Consider the following 16,755-nt stretch of genomic DNA (forward strand, 5'->3'; position numbering starts at 1 on the left):
CATTACTGAAATACAGCCCCAAATACCCAGGGCCTGGCTGCTGATCTGCCCCCAGGATCTGAACGTTGGGATGCTCTAGAAAGACCAGTTCCTGTCATTTTTTTCCAGTGCATTCGATTGTGCTAATTTTGCCTCCCAAAATTATTCAAAAAATAAAAAATAAAAATAACAATCACCTTAAGTATCTCACAGCACGATGTACAGGATGAAAAGACATCACTGCATGTCAACATGCAGTCTTCAACATGCATGCTTCATTAGGGCTCAAAAGATGTTTTTAATAAATTGCAATACAAACTTTTGTGGATTTAGAGAAAATGAAAAAACCTAAATCAGATGTCCTCTGTAGGCTTGTCTAAATTGAACCCACAGAGGAAAATATCCCCAACCTTTTGCTGCTTAGAAACTTATTATTTTGGAGAGGAAGAACTCAAGGGGATAAATCTTGACTCATGTTTTCTGAACATGAGATGTGCTTTTGGTTGTTTTTTGTTCTTGGGAAACACTCATTGCCAGAGGCTGGCAGTACTGCTACACCACAATTAACTGAACCCCCATCTCTCTAAGTTTAAATTTCTTCACCCCTTTTATATTATTATGCCTTTTAACTTAAAAGTTTGAGGATACTCTTATTTGGTTTGCATTACAAGAATTGATACCCAGTTGAATAGCTACCAACATTTATGCTGTTACCCAACAAAGAAAAGTTTAGCTCATAGCACCTTCTTACTCAGCAAATCTATCTTTCCCATTTCAGTGAGCACACTTCAGGATGATGTGTTACTTCTGACAGTAATTAAAACAAACAAACAAACAAACAAACAAAGATTTAGAAAGACTGAGCTAGTTTAAAATAAATGATAGGTCTATGCTACTGTAAAAAAAAATCTTTGTTTTGGTATCTAAAGATGTACTTCAATTACATCTTAATTACATGGAAAATCCTCATGTAATTGCTCAGAGCTATTATTACTTAGCTAAGGATGGTACTTAATTACTCCAATTAATATTTAGGGGAGCATGGTATAAATGACTCAATGTATACTGAAATACAGATGCAATTTAAAAATCCCCAGTACCTAGAAATACAGTTGCAGATCCAATCATCAATTAAATTTCAAACTTTAACTTCAGATTAATCAACTTCTGAGAATTTTAACAGTGAAATCCTATCACCGTCATCAGAGAATAGGATCCCAAGCTATTAACCAGGATTTATGCCCCCATGTGGTTATTACTACACATCTTTAAGATGAGAAAAGTCCTGGGCAATCTGGACAGAGACTCTGTCCCTGCAGTGTCTTGCATTCACTTAATTCTGTGCATAAGAAGACTGTCTGAAATAAATAAAACTGTTTGCATGTTCAAATTTAACTTCTTAAAATTATTTGCAGACCCAGAATCTATCAGATACAAGGGGCTTGGGAATATATACCATGCAAAAATATTGTGAGTATTCTTGAAAAACACACCATTATGCAGTACTCTTTTGGTATTTAATATAGAATTCTGCAATTCTCAGCCTATTTACATTGGTATAACATCAAAAATAAAGTGGGTTTGATGAGTTGATAGTAAGACCCTGATAATTACAAGCCTGTCAGTTTCACTTCACTGCCTGGCAAAATTATGGAGAAAATTATTCTGGTAGTTATTGAAAAACACATGAAGGACAATGTGGTCACTGGCCACAGCCAAGGCAGGTTCATGAGGGTAAGGTCCTGCTTAATGAACTTGATTTTCTTTTATGACAAGGTCACCCATCTAGTTGACCAAGGGAAGCCGGTTTATGTAATCTTTTTGGATTCCAATAAAGCTTTTGATACTGTTTCTCACAGTATCCTTCTGGACAAAATGTCCAGCATACAGCTAGATAAAAACATAATGTGATAGGTGAACAATTGGCTGATGGATCAGGCTCGAAGAGTTATTAAGTAAATGGGGTTACATCAGACTGGTGGCCGGTCGCTAGTGGGGTCCCACAGGGCTCCATTTGGGGGCCAGTTCTCTGTCATGTTTTCATAAATGAGTTGGATGTAGGACTAGAAGGTGTAATGAGTAAGTTTCCAGATGATACTAAGTTGGGAGGAGCTGTTGACTACATCAAGGGTAGAGAGGCCTTGCAGAGAGATTTGGACAAACTAGAGAGCTGGGCAATCACCAACAATATGAAGTTTAACAAGAGCAACTGCCAGCGTCTGCACCTGGGAAGAGGCAACCCTGGGTATACGTACAGACTGGGGGATGAGAGGCTGGAGAGCACTCCTGCAAAAAAGGCATCTGGGGGGTGTGATTGATGGCACTGAATGTGAGTCAGCAGTGTGCCATGGCAGCCAGGAGGGCCAAGAACACCCTGGGGTGAATCAGGCACTGATGGCTGGTTAAGGAAAGGATTGTCCCAGTCTACTCTGGAGCTTTCGAGGCCTCACTCTGAGTACAGTTTATAGTCTGGGGCATCAAAATATAAGAAGGTCATAAAACTATTGGTGTCCAAAGGAGAGTTACAAAGATGGTGAGGGGTCTGGAGGGCAAGACATATGAAGAGTGGCTAAGGTCAGTTGGTTTGTTCAGCCCAGAGCAGAGCAGGCCGAGGGGAGGCCTCATGGCGGCCTGCAGCTCCCTCACGAGGGGAGCGGAGGGGCAGGCGCTGAGCTCTGCTCTCTGGGGACAGCGACAGGACCCGAGGGAACGGCATGGAGCTGGGACAGGGGAGGGTCAGGCTGGGGGTTAGGGAAAGGGTCTGCACCCAGAGGGTGGTCGGGCACTGGGACAGGCTCCCCAGGGCACTGGTCACGGCCCCAGGCTGCCAGAGTTCAGGAAGCATTTGGACAACGCTCTCAGACACACGGTTTGGTTTTGGGGGGGTCCTGTGTGGAGCCAGGAGTTGGACTCAGTGATCCTTGTGGGCCCCTTCCAACTCAGGATGCTGTATGATTCTATGATTTTTAAGCTGTTTGCTTTTTCAAAATACTCATTTGAAATTTTTTATTCTTGTAAAATATAACTTTATAATGAATCTGTCTCAAAAAAAATGCAGTTACTGTTTCAGGTTGCTTTATCATATAGTGATGTTGTCCCTTTTCTTAAAAACAAACCAAAAAAATTATAATCTAAAGGATAAAAAATGTTGCAACAGCAGGAAAAGTTATAAGAATAAAAAAATAATAATTTAAAAAAAAATCCAACGACCTGTAAATAAAATAACTCATCATTTCACCTGGTGTTTTATCACAAAAATGCCCTGCTCTATATAGTCCAAGGTGACTGTTTGCACTCTCACACCTGCCGTTCTCTTCAAGAGGTGTGCTTTAGCTTTCTGTTTTTTAAATTAATTTCCTTAAAGTTGCTGTGGTGCTTGACTGTAGTGGATCCCTCCCTGCCCCTCTGCTTTTCCCTCACTCTCTCTGCTGCCTGAGCCCTTGCTGAACGGTGTGTGCTGGAAAAAGCAGAGCTGGAGAGCTTAGAGAGGAGGTGGGGTGGGAGGGAAGAAAGGCCTGTCCTCACTGTGATTGAGAGGCTCAGTAAAATCTCTCCCCCTGAAATACTGATGGATAAGCTTGCAAGTGACCTGTATAAATAACAGGCACTCCCAGCCGACTCTTTTTGGCACCTTACCTGCTTGTTGGCTTTCAGGACTGCTCTCAGGGTTGCTATCTGCTCCCGCTTGGTACTCAGGAGGGATTTCAGCTTCAGTATCTCTTCCATTAAGGCCTCCTTGTCTTTGTCAATCATGGGCGCCAGCTCCCGAGCTGCAGCACGCTGGCGCGACAGCTGCAGTGACCGATCTACAGCCTTCTGCAAGTGCTTGATTTGGTCCCTTATTATGGCATTGAGGTTGTAGATGTTCATCGGCTCTTTGCGAATGTCACTGGTATCAGAGACAGGGGAGGAAGGAGGGGCTGTGATGACGGGGGAAATTGTAGGTGTTTTAGTTGGGCTCTGCTCCTTGCCAGGCTCCACGGCCTCTTTTGTCACCTGCTCGGTTGGGGTCCTGGCTTCTACGGGTGATGCCATTCCCCTTCTGGCAAGTCGCGGGGAAAGGAGACCTCGAGGGTCATCTGGTCCTTTCAGGCTGCCGCTGCGGGTGACTCTGCTTTGCCTGTAATAGTCCAACATAACCCTGTTTGGTGTCTCGTTGTTGCACAGGCAGACATGATGGTAGAGCTGAGCCAGTTCCTCACTAAACGTCACCAGCTCATCCTGGGCGGTGTTGAGGGTATTGTGGTTTTCATTCGCTATGCTTGTCATCCTTTGTAATTCCTTTTCCATGTGGACCATTTTTTCCTGGCTTTCCTTGGTTGACTTCTCCAGGGTTGTCACCTGTTCATCATATGTCTGGATTCTGCTCTCATACTTCGCCTTCTCTTCAGTGTAGTTTTCCACATATTTATTGTATTTCTCCTTTAAGGCTTTGATTTCTGCTTTAAGGTCTATCACCTCTGTAACAGCTACTTTGTATTTACATTCTAGAATCTCCAAGCCATTGATGTCCACTTCATAGTCATGTGCTTCCTCGCCAGGATCTCGGCCCTTCTCACTGTCATGCTCTGCTTTTAGCTCCTTGTTGCTTTGCAGCCCCCTCATGGCGTTGACGTGTTCCGTGAGCCTGTGGACTCGCTCATGTTGCTCAGTCAGGGCTCCCTTCGTGTGCTCCAGCTGCGTCTGAGACTCTTGTAGGTTGGCCAGGAGAATGGCCTTCTCTCTCTCCACCTGCAACAGAGTCAAAGTTAGACACCTGGCATCTGATCCTACCCGTGCTTTTCTGTTGAACACCTAACTCTGCCGATCATGTTCACCACTTCCACTCCCCCACTCTGCATATGCAACCTGAGGGCTTCCAAAAGATTCTACCCATATACCCCTAAACCATGAAATTAAGTCAAAGAGATATGTGCAACTTGTAGAGGATTATGAAGTCCCAACTTCTGCTGCCATATGCAGTATCTCACACATTGCCCACTGAAGAATTAGTGCCCAAGCACTAAGTGCATAGTTAGCTAGCGTGATGATACTGGATTTATCAAGACATATGTTCCCTGAATTTTATAGGCATAACTGCATCACTGTCAACTATAACATGTTACACTGATACATACATATTTCCCAGTGGAGTTTAAATTCACATTTCCTGTGAATAGCTTTACCATCCTCCACAATTTTTATTTATATCTTTGGACTGTTGCGAATTTTCATAAAGAGGGGCTTGATTACTGAACGCAACTACAGTAAACAAATGGCTGTGTACATTTCCACAGATTAGATCAAATAACCCACCATCTGTGAATACAACACAGATCAGGAGCCTGAGCACATGCAGCTCCTAGGAAGCCCCTTCCCCAGCACTTCAAGGAAAGCAAAATCCATCCTTTTAAGAATAATGCAGAAAAAGTGGAATTTGCAGCATAATTAACAAACCACTGGTTCTGACCTATTAAGTTCCTTTCTGAATAGCCAGAGAAACGTGGATGTTGAAAAGTGGAAGAGGTCCTAGAGGACTCTTCTTGACGTTTTAAAGCACAGCATCTTAAAGCAAGCGAACAAGAAAAATCTATCTGCTCAGATATTCACTGCTCATAACACCCCTGAATGATTCTCATTTCAAATTTTAGTGTAATGTTCCAACTTTTTTCTTCTTTGCCTTCATCCTGTTCTGAGCTGTGAATTGGGAAGCAGAGGAAGGCACAGGGACATGGCATGATTCTCGCTCTCATGGCCTTTGCAGCAGGACCTGGAGCCTATCAGGCTGACTGCTCTTACTCTCCCTCTGCTGCAGTATCTCAGCCCAGTATTTACACGTGCAAAGACATCATGTTCCACACTCCCACTGTGCATGGCTGAATTACTAATTCAGAGAATTCAAAGCTGTCAGTTCTGAAAGACCCTTCAAAAAAGCATTGCCTTCCCTATCAGCATCCCCCCAGGTAGTTTTTGGAAGAGTCAAAGCAGCCACCATGAAACTCACTGATGGAAAAGAAAAGCCTTTTAGAGACTTTGAGCTTATTAATGTTGTCTCACAAAATGTTTGAAGCAGTGGTTCAGACTCCTGTTGTCTCATAATGGGGCTTCTGAGCAGTAGCTGCTGCTCAGAAATAAAGGTTACTAAGGCATATGATGATCCTCCGGCTTTACAGAAAGGCTTTCAAAACATTGCCTCAATTACAACTTGCAGTTGATTGCAGGCAAAGACCGTAAGATTAAAAACAGAAGCCATGTTAAAAACATCTAAATAGTCGGCCTAGTTTTCTTGTGTGCAGGTGACTGATGACTCAAGAAAAAAAAAAAAAAACCATCATCATTATTTTATGACCCAAGAAGAATCTGTCTCCTTAAATATAGGAAGCTCCATTTAGGCACTACATAGCCTGTGCTGTAATGCAGAAGAGGACAGCTGAATGCAATGAGTACACTGGTACAACTGTTCCCCAATTGCCATCCCAGTCTGCCTTTAGCCTGTCGTGCAGCTCACCACCGGTGTCATCCCGCTCTTGTTGAGCATCTGGTTTACTGAGAGAAAACACAAAACAGCACAATCCTCCCTCCTACCAAGCCACCTTCTTAAACGGTGATGGCTCTGTGCAGATTTCCCTGCCAGGCCTATCCTGGGGACCAACACAGAGCTACCAGCAAAAGCATTTTCATTATCTTCCCTACGAATTTTCCACTGGGTAGCCTGCCTCAGGTCTGCTCTCCCTGGCAGCTCTCAGCTGAACTCTAGTTGCTACCACCTGGCACAGCAGGCTGAAGTGTTAATTACATTATCCTCACCAGCTAATGGAGGTATTTATTCCTTCAGCCTGGTAAGGTGAAATATATGTGAGCTTCTGGTAATTTAAAGGACCATCTCGCCTTATGGTGAGAAGCGTGGATAATGATGCACACACCAAAAACAGTTGGCTTTTTAAAATATATGTGCCCACACGTGTGGGTATGTTCACATGGAAGCAGGCAATTAACAGTGGATTCCACCAGTGTAAAAATTAACAGCCAAAGAGTTTTTCCTTACATTAAAAACAAAAAGATGACTTGGTGCTAAAGAAGTACTGTGTTTCAGTGTCTGCTTAAATTTATCAGACAGAATCCTACCAGATTATTGACCTTAGCTGTCATATTCTATAATGAAGAAAAACTGCAACAGAGCTAATAGGGATCTTTACGATCATTTTTCTGCTGAACATAAATGGGGTCTGGAAATAAATACTTCTCTCAAACAGAAAGGATTATTTCTAGAGAAAACAGTCAAATTTAAAGCCCATACACCATCTTGTACAGTAGGTAAAATGAAATACATGGATCTACTGAATTTCACTCATCCTAGTCCAGTAATTATGGATGACATTAATCCACTTCTGTTTGAAGATAAATACGTGCTCCTACTTCCAAGGATAAAAAATGAAGCTCCAACTGAGCCCACAGTGCACCTTCTGAATATTAACAGCTCTGCTGTTTCTAAGGACAGTAGTTATATTTATTGTTCTAGACAACAGTCTTTTATTCCACACAGAACAAACGTTTGGGAATAGGCTGCTCTTCTTCCATCTGTTTTTGTTTGTTTGTTTTTGTTTTGTTTTTATGATGAAATTAGTAGCTGTGGAAAGGATCCTTGTCATTATCTTAAAATGAAAATAAAAGCAATTCAATACTATTTGTACCCATTTTGAAGGGTGTCCTTCCTTCCTTTCAAAGATTTCAGTTTGAGAAGTTTTCCTCCCCAATTTATTTTATAGTTTGCACTTATGGAAGCCAATTATAGCATTGCTATTTCATTCTTTTTTCTTTTTTTTTCCTTTTTTTTTTTTTTTTTTAAACATAACATGAGAATATCAGTGAACAATTCCTGGTGAGACTGGAATAAACGAAAAGGAGAACTCCTCAGACACATCATTTTTGTCAGAGAGTAACAGGCAGTTGGAGGAGTGTCAGAATCTGGGCTGACTGACACTTTCTTTTTTAAAAGAAAGCTTAATCTAAGTTTTATAATGTTGGCCTTGGGAATAGGGAAAGCAGCAGGAAGAGAGGAGTCCTAGGCTTTAAAACTGGGATGGATAATTCTTCCCACTGGACAAGAAATGTGAAAGCAGAACAGAAAGCCTTGAGCAAATGGAATATGAGAATTCTCATCAAAACATTTGTTACCTAGTGGATTTAAAAGATGGAAAGTGGTCACTTGCAGTTGAACCTCTTCTAGGGACCAGCACAGATCACAGAGCATTAGCATCCCAAAGTTGAAGAAGGATCTTTTATCTGTCATGCTAACTTTTTTGGTGCAGACTTCTTTTTGAGATTGAATACCAAAAAAACTAGCCACACACATGCACAAAATGGCAAATCCAAAGTTTGATTCTCTCAAAAAAGAAGCCCACTGTCCTATAGACATGAAAATGCTTCCTAAAGAGGTCAGTTCCTTCAGCAGCTCTGTCATTGTAGAAACCTCTTCTGAGTAAAGAAGAGGAACATGTACCAAATATTGAGATATGACTGTATGAACACCACATGGCAAAGACACTGCTGAGGAGAAAAAATCCAATTATTCTGAAGAATTACCTTTTGTCAGCTTGAACCCAATTAAATCTCCCTCTTACCATGAGGAAAAACTTTTGATGGAATTTTTCACAGTTAATTCATGTGACCCAAGGTGAGCTGATACAATGAAACAGAGAAGATGATTGCTTTAAAAAGAGTACACATCGGCAGTTCGTAGTAAGCCTTCCCAGTATCTAAAGAAATCAGGTTTCCAGCTAGGTATAGTCTCCCTTTTTCAAACCTTTTAACATCACTAGAATACTAAACAACAATGGAGGCTATTTCCATGAGCTGCTGAGGCCCAAAGAAGCCACTGTGACCAAAAAATGGTTAGATTTATCTTCTAGGGTCCTTCTAGAGTCCTAGGATGGACAGCTAGTGGCTAGTGACTGTCAGAAGTCTGACTCCTTGTTTAAGAAGTGTAAAAGAAGTAACGTTAAAATCAGAGATGATAAAAATGCAATATCTTGCAATATCTTTCAAGTAGAAGTTTCCTGATTCAACAAGTTTAATATTGAATAAAATCAAGAAGACTTAGCCAAACAACCTTGTTTTTTAATTTCCAAACAGCTTTCACTTCATATTTCTATTACACTTCATTGTAAATTATGCTTGAAAACAGTTAAACTGTATATTAAAATATGAACATATCAAAGTATGTTTTTTCTGAAGTTGGGTATTTTTTCTTAACATTGTATTTCTGAATAAAATCACAACTTGCACTTAATATGTATGTAGAAGCAAAATATACATACTGTTTCTATTTTAATACTGGAAGAGTCTCTATCAGAATTTTTCACAGAAATAAAATTGCAAATTTCAAGCTTTTCTGGTTAAAATATGTATATTCTGCACCAAAGGTAACTGCACTAGATGCCATTGACATTTTCCTTGTTGTAGCTCAGATCAAAACTTCCCACGGTGAGTTTGGTGATTAAGTAAATAAAACAATTAACACTTCAGCAAGTACAGGACAAACTCATAGAGATTTGTTGTTCTCCAGCAAGAGCTGAAAATTGGGTTTGCCCGACTTTACCTCCAAATCACACTGTAAGCAGATCTTACTTTAGGAGAGACCCTCTTTGTCAGCCCACAGCTAGAAAATGCTGGATGTTTCTTTGAAGGTACCAAAACCTTTCAAGCTCTTTAGGCAGAGCAGATGCTCAACAGCTTGGACAGAGGGACCCCTTCACTGTGTTGCACTGTACCCCTTTCTAAGATAATGTCAGCTCTGGGCTATCAGCTTGATATTTAATTTGTATCACACCCCAAGCTCCTATTCTGGTTATGCCTGGGCTGAGCCTGGATAAATCGAAAATAAATGATCAACATTCACTCACCTACGCATCTGCTGGGACTCCCCACATGGACAAGGCATGACACCTCAGATGCTCTGTGAGTGCACACGTATTAAGAGGAATGCTTCTCTCCCTTTGTTCTCTCCTGATTGCATGCTAAGTTTAATGGCAAAAAACCCTCTGACTTGCAAGGATCATAATCAAACCCATTTGTATTTCACTTTTTTTTTTTTTTCCTGGATAATTTTGGTCATACTGAAGAGGACTTTATTCTACTTGAAACCTCAGGGATATTTCCCATTATTTAACCAGGAAAAGAGAATCTAGCCACATGCAACTACAGTAACCAAGCCCCTTTCTACTCTTCCCAGTAAACATCAGCTCAGATGATGCTGACTTTGCACAGACAACTATTCTGTCCTCTAAGGTTATTTCTGTCAAAATCTGAATATGGAGAAACACCAAAGTAGAAATACGTGGTCAAGAAGAACATTGGGGGAAGTTGAGGTCAATGCAAAAACTAGCAGCAGGGTCCATATGATGTGTGCCCAGAAGTTTTAGGACATTAAATTAAACTCTTACCTGCATAAGTTGCTGCTTCAGTTTCTGTATTTCTGATATGTTGAGCTCACTGAAGAGGTCGGAGACGGGGTGCAGAGATTCTCCTTTCCTACCCGTGGGAGTTCGGTAGTCACCATTGAGTTTCACAAGAGGCCCATGGATATGTCCATTCATTTTGTCATCATTGTTGGGCTCGCTCGCATCCTCTGCAAACTTTAATCCATCTACTGATATATTAATATGGTTATTATACATACTATCATTGAGGTTGATATACTGGGAGAGTTCCTTTCTCAGATTGTTCTTTTGCTCCCTTTCATTTTTTAAAGTTTCCAAGGCTTCCTCCAGCTGATGCTCTGCAATCTCCTTCAGCCGGATGGCATCTTCTAGCTGACTGTTAAGCAACACTGTCTCCTCCTCAAATCGTTTAATCTCATGCTTTAAGCCTTCATATTCAACCTGAATTAGACAAGACAAAGAACATTCATAATACTAAAACTTGAGTCATGAAAACCTGCCATTTATCAGCCCTATTGAAATAGGTACTACAGAAAATGTAATGTTAAATACCAGGCATTGCCTGCAGTTGCAAAGAAATGTCTGCACAGAAAATGCAAGTGGAGCTTTCTTTGTTGAAGATTCCACTGCACACTTTTTACAGCAGGTGAGAAACAGGAAATATTACACCTTTTCCCAAATAACTTATGACAATAAACGATGTATTTCATGGAAAGAAACTGTTTAGTAGCAGGTGTGCCGGTAACCATAGATTTATTAAGAATTACCATTAGCGGTATATCATGGTACATATAAATCTCAGGTTAATATAGTCTGATTTATTAATTACAAATATTCTGAAGATTACTTCATATCTAAATTCTTACCAGATGTAAAGTCACACAGGCATGGATACTCTAAAGTACCTTGGTGTCTTAGTGTTCAAAAATACTGATGGAAGGTGCAGAAACTGCAGGAGAGCCTCAACTCTTTTCTGTGTTACATGATCTTCTCCTTTATTCAAAAAGCATTTAATTTTAAAAATTGGACACTGGGCTATTCACACAATCACTTTAAACTCCGAGATGCTTAAACTATTGCTCATTCAGCCACCCAGTCCTTGAACTGTGTGTAGGGATGCCATTTTGGAGCATGTGGTAACCTGTTTTTGCCTGAAACACCTCCACCACTGACCCTGCGCTGCTGCATCAGCCTTGGAGGGACTCACGGGTCCTTTGCCTTTGACAGCCCCACACACATTGCAGGATTTTATCAGTTTATTTATGTGCATTGTGGGCTGAGGAAATCATCTCTCTTCTTTAAAGGCGACTCCAACATCTCCCACAATAAGGAGATAACTGCAGTACTCTCTATTGCACCTAAAAAGAAGCAAAGCCTAGGGAACCCCATTCTAGCCTGAAACCAGTTGCTCAGCAATGTATAGACGGTGCAGAAGTTCCCCAGTGAGGCATATCTTCCCTTGCTGGCCCTCTTCATCTTCCTTTTCACTGGTAGAAAATCCCACAGAAATGAAAAGGAAGACTGGTAAAAATGTCTCCTAGTAAAAATGATCATACTTTGATTTTTAGTTTAATTCTAGGCATGTTAGTCACCCACCTTTTCATTTCTAAATGCCAAAAATTCCCTGTATTGGGTGAAATAATTTGGTGGTTTAGCAAAGGAAAAGAAACACTGAACTTTCATCCTTCTACAAAAAAAAAAAAAGAACCTTTTAGTTTGAGACATTTCTAATTCAAATGAATATGCATTACTATGTGCAATTTTAAGCCATTGTCTAAAATATTTTTTATTTGATATGTATATATATGTATATTTTTAAACAAACTATAAGATTCTGGTGAATACAGAAACATTAACCATTCCTTTTGGAGTAGAATGTTAATCAACCTGTCAAAAGTCTTGTACTCATAAGCTTTTGGAAAGGCAAGCTTAAAAATCAAAGCACTAATCTTCAAACCCAGAGAATGAAAAAATATTGAACAACAAAGAAAGTTCCCAAGTCATACTGAGAGATTTTAAACAGAAAAGAAAAATCTATCGTATTTTGAAATTTGCATTTAGGTACCTGGTATATTCTCTGATTGTAGAAAGACATCCATCTAAAAAAATTATTAAATCCAATCAAGTAGCTACGTTTACAACTTAAAGACTTGGAGAGGAATGAAAAAAAAAAAAAAAAACCACCAAAAATCATAGACTTTCTTCCATTTTAAATCCATATGAAAATCAGAGTTCCACATAATCTATGCAGTTAACTGTATCATGGATTCTTGCTTACAATATACTTGTAACATATGGTTTTGTAAGTTAAAGTAGTAAAATATAAAATGCTCTTGATATTTTATCTTGTAGATTGAAATTGGTTTTGGAATCACAAGTGCGTGGGTATGTGATATGAAATGACTGATTTTTTATGTCGTTCAAAATGTGGCAATGCTTTTTCTCTCCCCAGAGTGCCAGCATTTGATTCCATTAAGAATGAAATACTATGACAAATACAAACACTGGGAAACAGATTTTCTTCTGGGGGAAACTAGGATGGTCCATAAAGGGGTATTTATATTTACTTTTCCTGTGAAGATGCCTCCTATGAGGTTGGTGTGGAAAAAATATATTCCTCAAAGGCAAAATTTGCTGGCTTGTTAAATAACTCTGACATAAAGATGATCTGCTAGAAATTCAGAGTGTGAAATAAGGGAATGACACCCACTTGCATTAATTGTGCATTCTCTGCAGCACTGCTCCATTGTTCTACATGCTTCAATTGCATTTGTGCTAGTGGGGTAGAATAGCAAAGACAGATGAAATAGTGCTGCATATTCCTGCTGGAATAAGGCGACCTTGCTAATGGACTGCTGTCAGAAACTGCCAGTCTTGGCTATTTGATAAAAGCCCTAAACTAACCATTCAGTAGGCTAGGACATAAAACAGAGTCTGCAGAGAAATATTGCTGCAATCTGCTGGAAGTTAGGGAAATGCTGTTCCAGAGCACCATGTTATGCTGGTCTGGGAAGTGTCTAAAAGAAACTGTTTCATCATCCAGCTGGGATACTTACATATTTACTGTGGCAAGCTCAGTTTTCTGACATGAGAACAAACCTTTTTCATTCAGTTCAAAAGACAACTGTGTGCCTGATGACTTCCTCTGCAGTATTTATATCCAGCGTCAAAGGAAGTTGTGCTTTTGTAAAGGCGAGAGGACAGACCCAACCTCTGTTTGCATCTGGATGTAATGGGGCTGTGATTTACGGCAGCTCCTGGGGGCACATTCTGTACTGCAGTGAGAATTACAGCATGCTGCCTTGTTGCCAGCTGCATGTCACTGCCATGGGGAAAATATAAAAGAAACTAGGAGGATCTGACATCCCTTTGCCTATTTTTGGAGCTTGCCAAACGTGCAGGTTAGCACTTCTGAGCAGAGAGCAGCAGTGGTACAGGAAAACCCAGTGAAAAGAAAGAAAAGGAGAATGGGTAAAAGATTATTTCCTCTTTTCTCCACTTCAGACGTGGAAAAGGAACACAGGAAACAAAGTAAGAGGAAACGGAGGGCTGACCTGCTCCTGCTGCTCGGCATAGAGGTCAGTGTGCAGGGCGGGAGGGGAGGAAACACAGAAAGGGAAAAGATGCAATCATGGATATGGTAATAATTATCCTGCTATTAAAAAGTTCTGTGCAGAAATAGTCCCTCAGGATTTTCCCAAAACTGAGGTAAGGGCCACCCCATATGTAAAAAATGGCCAATAACACTGTTGCGGAATAAACATCTAGCAAAAATCCAACTAAAAAAAATACCAATACACACACACAAAGAAACTTCTATCAAAGTGTTCTGCTGGATCACGTCATGGAAACCTGAGAAAATGCCATCATTTTCCAGCACAGCACCTAGAGTCTCCCAATGCTTACTTGGTTCTGTTTCAGAGTGGACACCAGCTTCTGCAAAGTGATATTTTCTTCTTCAAGTTCAGTGTAGTCCTGCAGGAGCCTCGCCTCTCGAAATTTGTACTCTCGAATTTCATCTTTCATTCGTATCCTCTGCAGTTCTACCATTTCATTATTCTGGTGAGAGAAAAAGCAAGCACGTTACCATTTGTGCACAGCCCCTTTAATGATACACACTGCCTTTGGAAAAGGCCACGCACAAAAAAAATTAATCCTGAAATAAAAAGGATTTAAGAGTCCAAATCAAAACAGCATCACCCTTTGAACTGAGGCAAAACAGTACTTTCAGGTGTGTACTGGCAGCACAGTAATGAGAACATCTGATAAGGAAGCTTGATTAAAACAATTTCAAGATTAGATGTTTATTGAAATGGGAAGCCTGGCAGGGCTTTATCATCTCATTAGTTTTATTGCTCAATGATACAGCTAGATCTAAATAAAATTACCACCCGTTCTCCACCAAAAGATGCTCCCTACATTCATACAGCAAAGCAATGAATTACAGCATCTATTCTGCAGAGACATCTGTTACTCGCTCGCTCCTATCTGCAGGCACTAACGAGCAGCACGGGCAGGTGGAGGACTCGCCATGCAGCCTGCTGGAAAGCACTGCCCCAAAACTGACACAAGCCTTGGTGTGTGGGGCAGGATTTTACCCGCAGGGCCTGGGAACACACAAGGTCACCACTTTCATTTTCCCATTAGCAAATGCAGTTCCTGGACAGCCTTAAAAGAGGTCACGAGGGATCGGCTGCACGAAAAATCACTTCCAAGAGATTCCAGGCCTGAGTGTTTTTTACATCAAGGGTCAGGATGTTCCAGAAAGCCCCCCCTGAATCTGCTGACATAACCCTGATAAGAATGCACTGTGGGAAGGTGGAGTTAACACAGCTGGAGGAGAACAGTGACTGACACAGCCAGCAGAAGCAACCTGCCCCTCTGCTGTGACGAGCAGCCTGGATTTTCCTGATCAATAGAAACAGGCATAAATGGTCACAGCATTGTCTTCCTTCCAGCAGTAACTGAGCACTGCTGCAGGGCTCCTGGAGGCAAGCACTGCTGGGTCTCTAATGATGGGGCAGGGCCTCCTCTCTGCTGGGGTGCAATAAAGAGCACGTGGGGGGAAGCAGTAACAGGTTTCTCTAAAAGGTTTCTGTGCGGAGGGAGGGCAATATATGTGGCCTTATATCCACCTGAAAATGTGGAATGTTTAAGAAATCATTACAGCAGAAATTGTAGTCGGTGAGCTCTGAATATATCCATCTCTACAGCTGACCCTCTAATACTTAAAGATAAATCCATGTGGTCTGAATTGGTGATAAACAGAGTTTTGCTTAGCATCTAGGTTAAATAAATGGTAATAAAATCCTGGAAAATAACACTGCAAAGCACGAAAAAAAATGTTGATGCAAGAGTTATTAAGGTGACTTTTTTAAATGAAGCCTTTTTGTTAAAGAAAAATAAAAAATCATCATCCCCACTCTGGCAGCTGTGTAAGAAGAAATAATCAACATGATTTCTTAACTGGAAGCACACCTTTGGTTTAAAAGATCCCCAGTGGCAAAAGAGTGACAGAGCATGAAATAAAAGTAACTCTTGCATCCTTCACTTTCTAGTAAACTCATGAGTGAACTGTAAAAATGGCACCACAGCTTATTTCACAAGGTGAAGGCTTTTTATACCACAGAGCTGTTTTCACACACATTTCTGTCCGCACACCTGCAGCAGCAGAGTTTATTTATGCTTTTAGGTGTGAGGATCTGGGCAAGACTGAGGCTGGTAGTGGGCAACACTGAATGCACAGCTCTGCCACGTCAGGTATAATCAAGCTATTCTGCAGTTCCCTGGTGTTTGCCATCGATTTCAGTGGTCAAAAGGAAGGCCTCTTCAAAACTGAGGAAGAAAAAAGGCAGCCAGGAATGGAGGATCCAAGTCAAGAATTGTTACTAAACCCTGACATATTACTTCCCTGAAAGAGTCCAAGGTACAACACTTCCAAAAAACCTCCGAAAGTACTCTGTAGGACCAAGGTGCTCCTTTGCCTTTCCTGTTATTGCAAACAGCAACAGAAAACATCAGTTATCATTTCATTGGAGTGCATCACTATTTCTTTAAGACAGAAACCACATTTCTTTGTCACTTGTAACACTTACCTCTCCTACATCATCTTGGAAGTATAAACCAAACTATTTATAGCACTTCTCCTTTTACACACACAGAAGCTCTCGCTATAGAGCAACCTCCATTTTTCATTACTCACAGTACTTGGTCAAACAAGAAACAGGATAGAAGGGAAGAGTTGCTGGTCAGAGCATCCCTTCCATGCCTGCCTGCCCCAGCTCTGCCTGCAGTACTGCTCTGGCACAGGGGACAAAATCTCATCGTGTTACTTTGAAAAGATGATGAAATATTCTCT

General features: G+C 40.9%; 1 protein-coding gene across 13 annotated transcripts in view; it reads right to left on the bottom strand.

Moving 5' to 3' along the window:
* BICD1 (BICD cargo adaptor 1) overlaps nt 1-16,755 on the bottom strand; it is a 177,139-nt gene that overhangs the window by 37,026 nt on the left and 123,358 nt on the right. For 9 of the 13 annotated variants that reach the window (XM_013173046.3, XM_013173048.3, XM_013173053.3 and 6 more), the window contains 3 exons: nt 14,304-14,456; nt 10,401-10,871; nt 3,616-4,710 (listed from right to left, as the gene is read on the bottom strand). In XM_013173046.3, coding sequence (XP_013028500.3) covers nt 3,616-4,710; nt 10,401-10,871; nt 14,304-14,456 — 1,719 coding nt within the window. The remainder of the gene's footprint in view (nt 1-3,615; nt 4,711-10,400; nt 10,872-14,303; nt 14,457-16,755) is intronic. The other 4 variants (XM_013173047.3, XM_013173049.3, XM_066998399.1 and 1 more) reach the window with 1 other exon arrangement.

The sequence above is a fragment of the Anser cygnoides genome, chromosome 1, assembly GCF_040182565.1.
Source record: "Anser cygnoides isolate HZ-2024a breed goose chromosome 1, Taihu_goose_T2T_genome, whole genome shotgun sequence".
Lineage (NCBI taxonomy): Eukaryota > Metazoa > Chordata > Aves > Anseriformes > Anatidae > Anser > Anser cygnoides.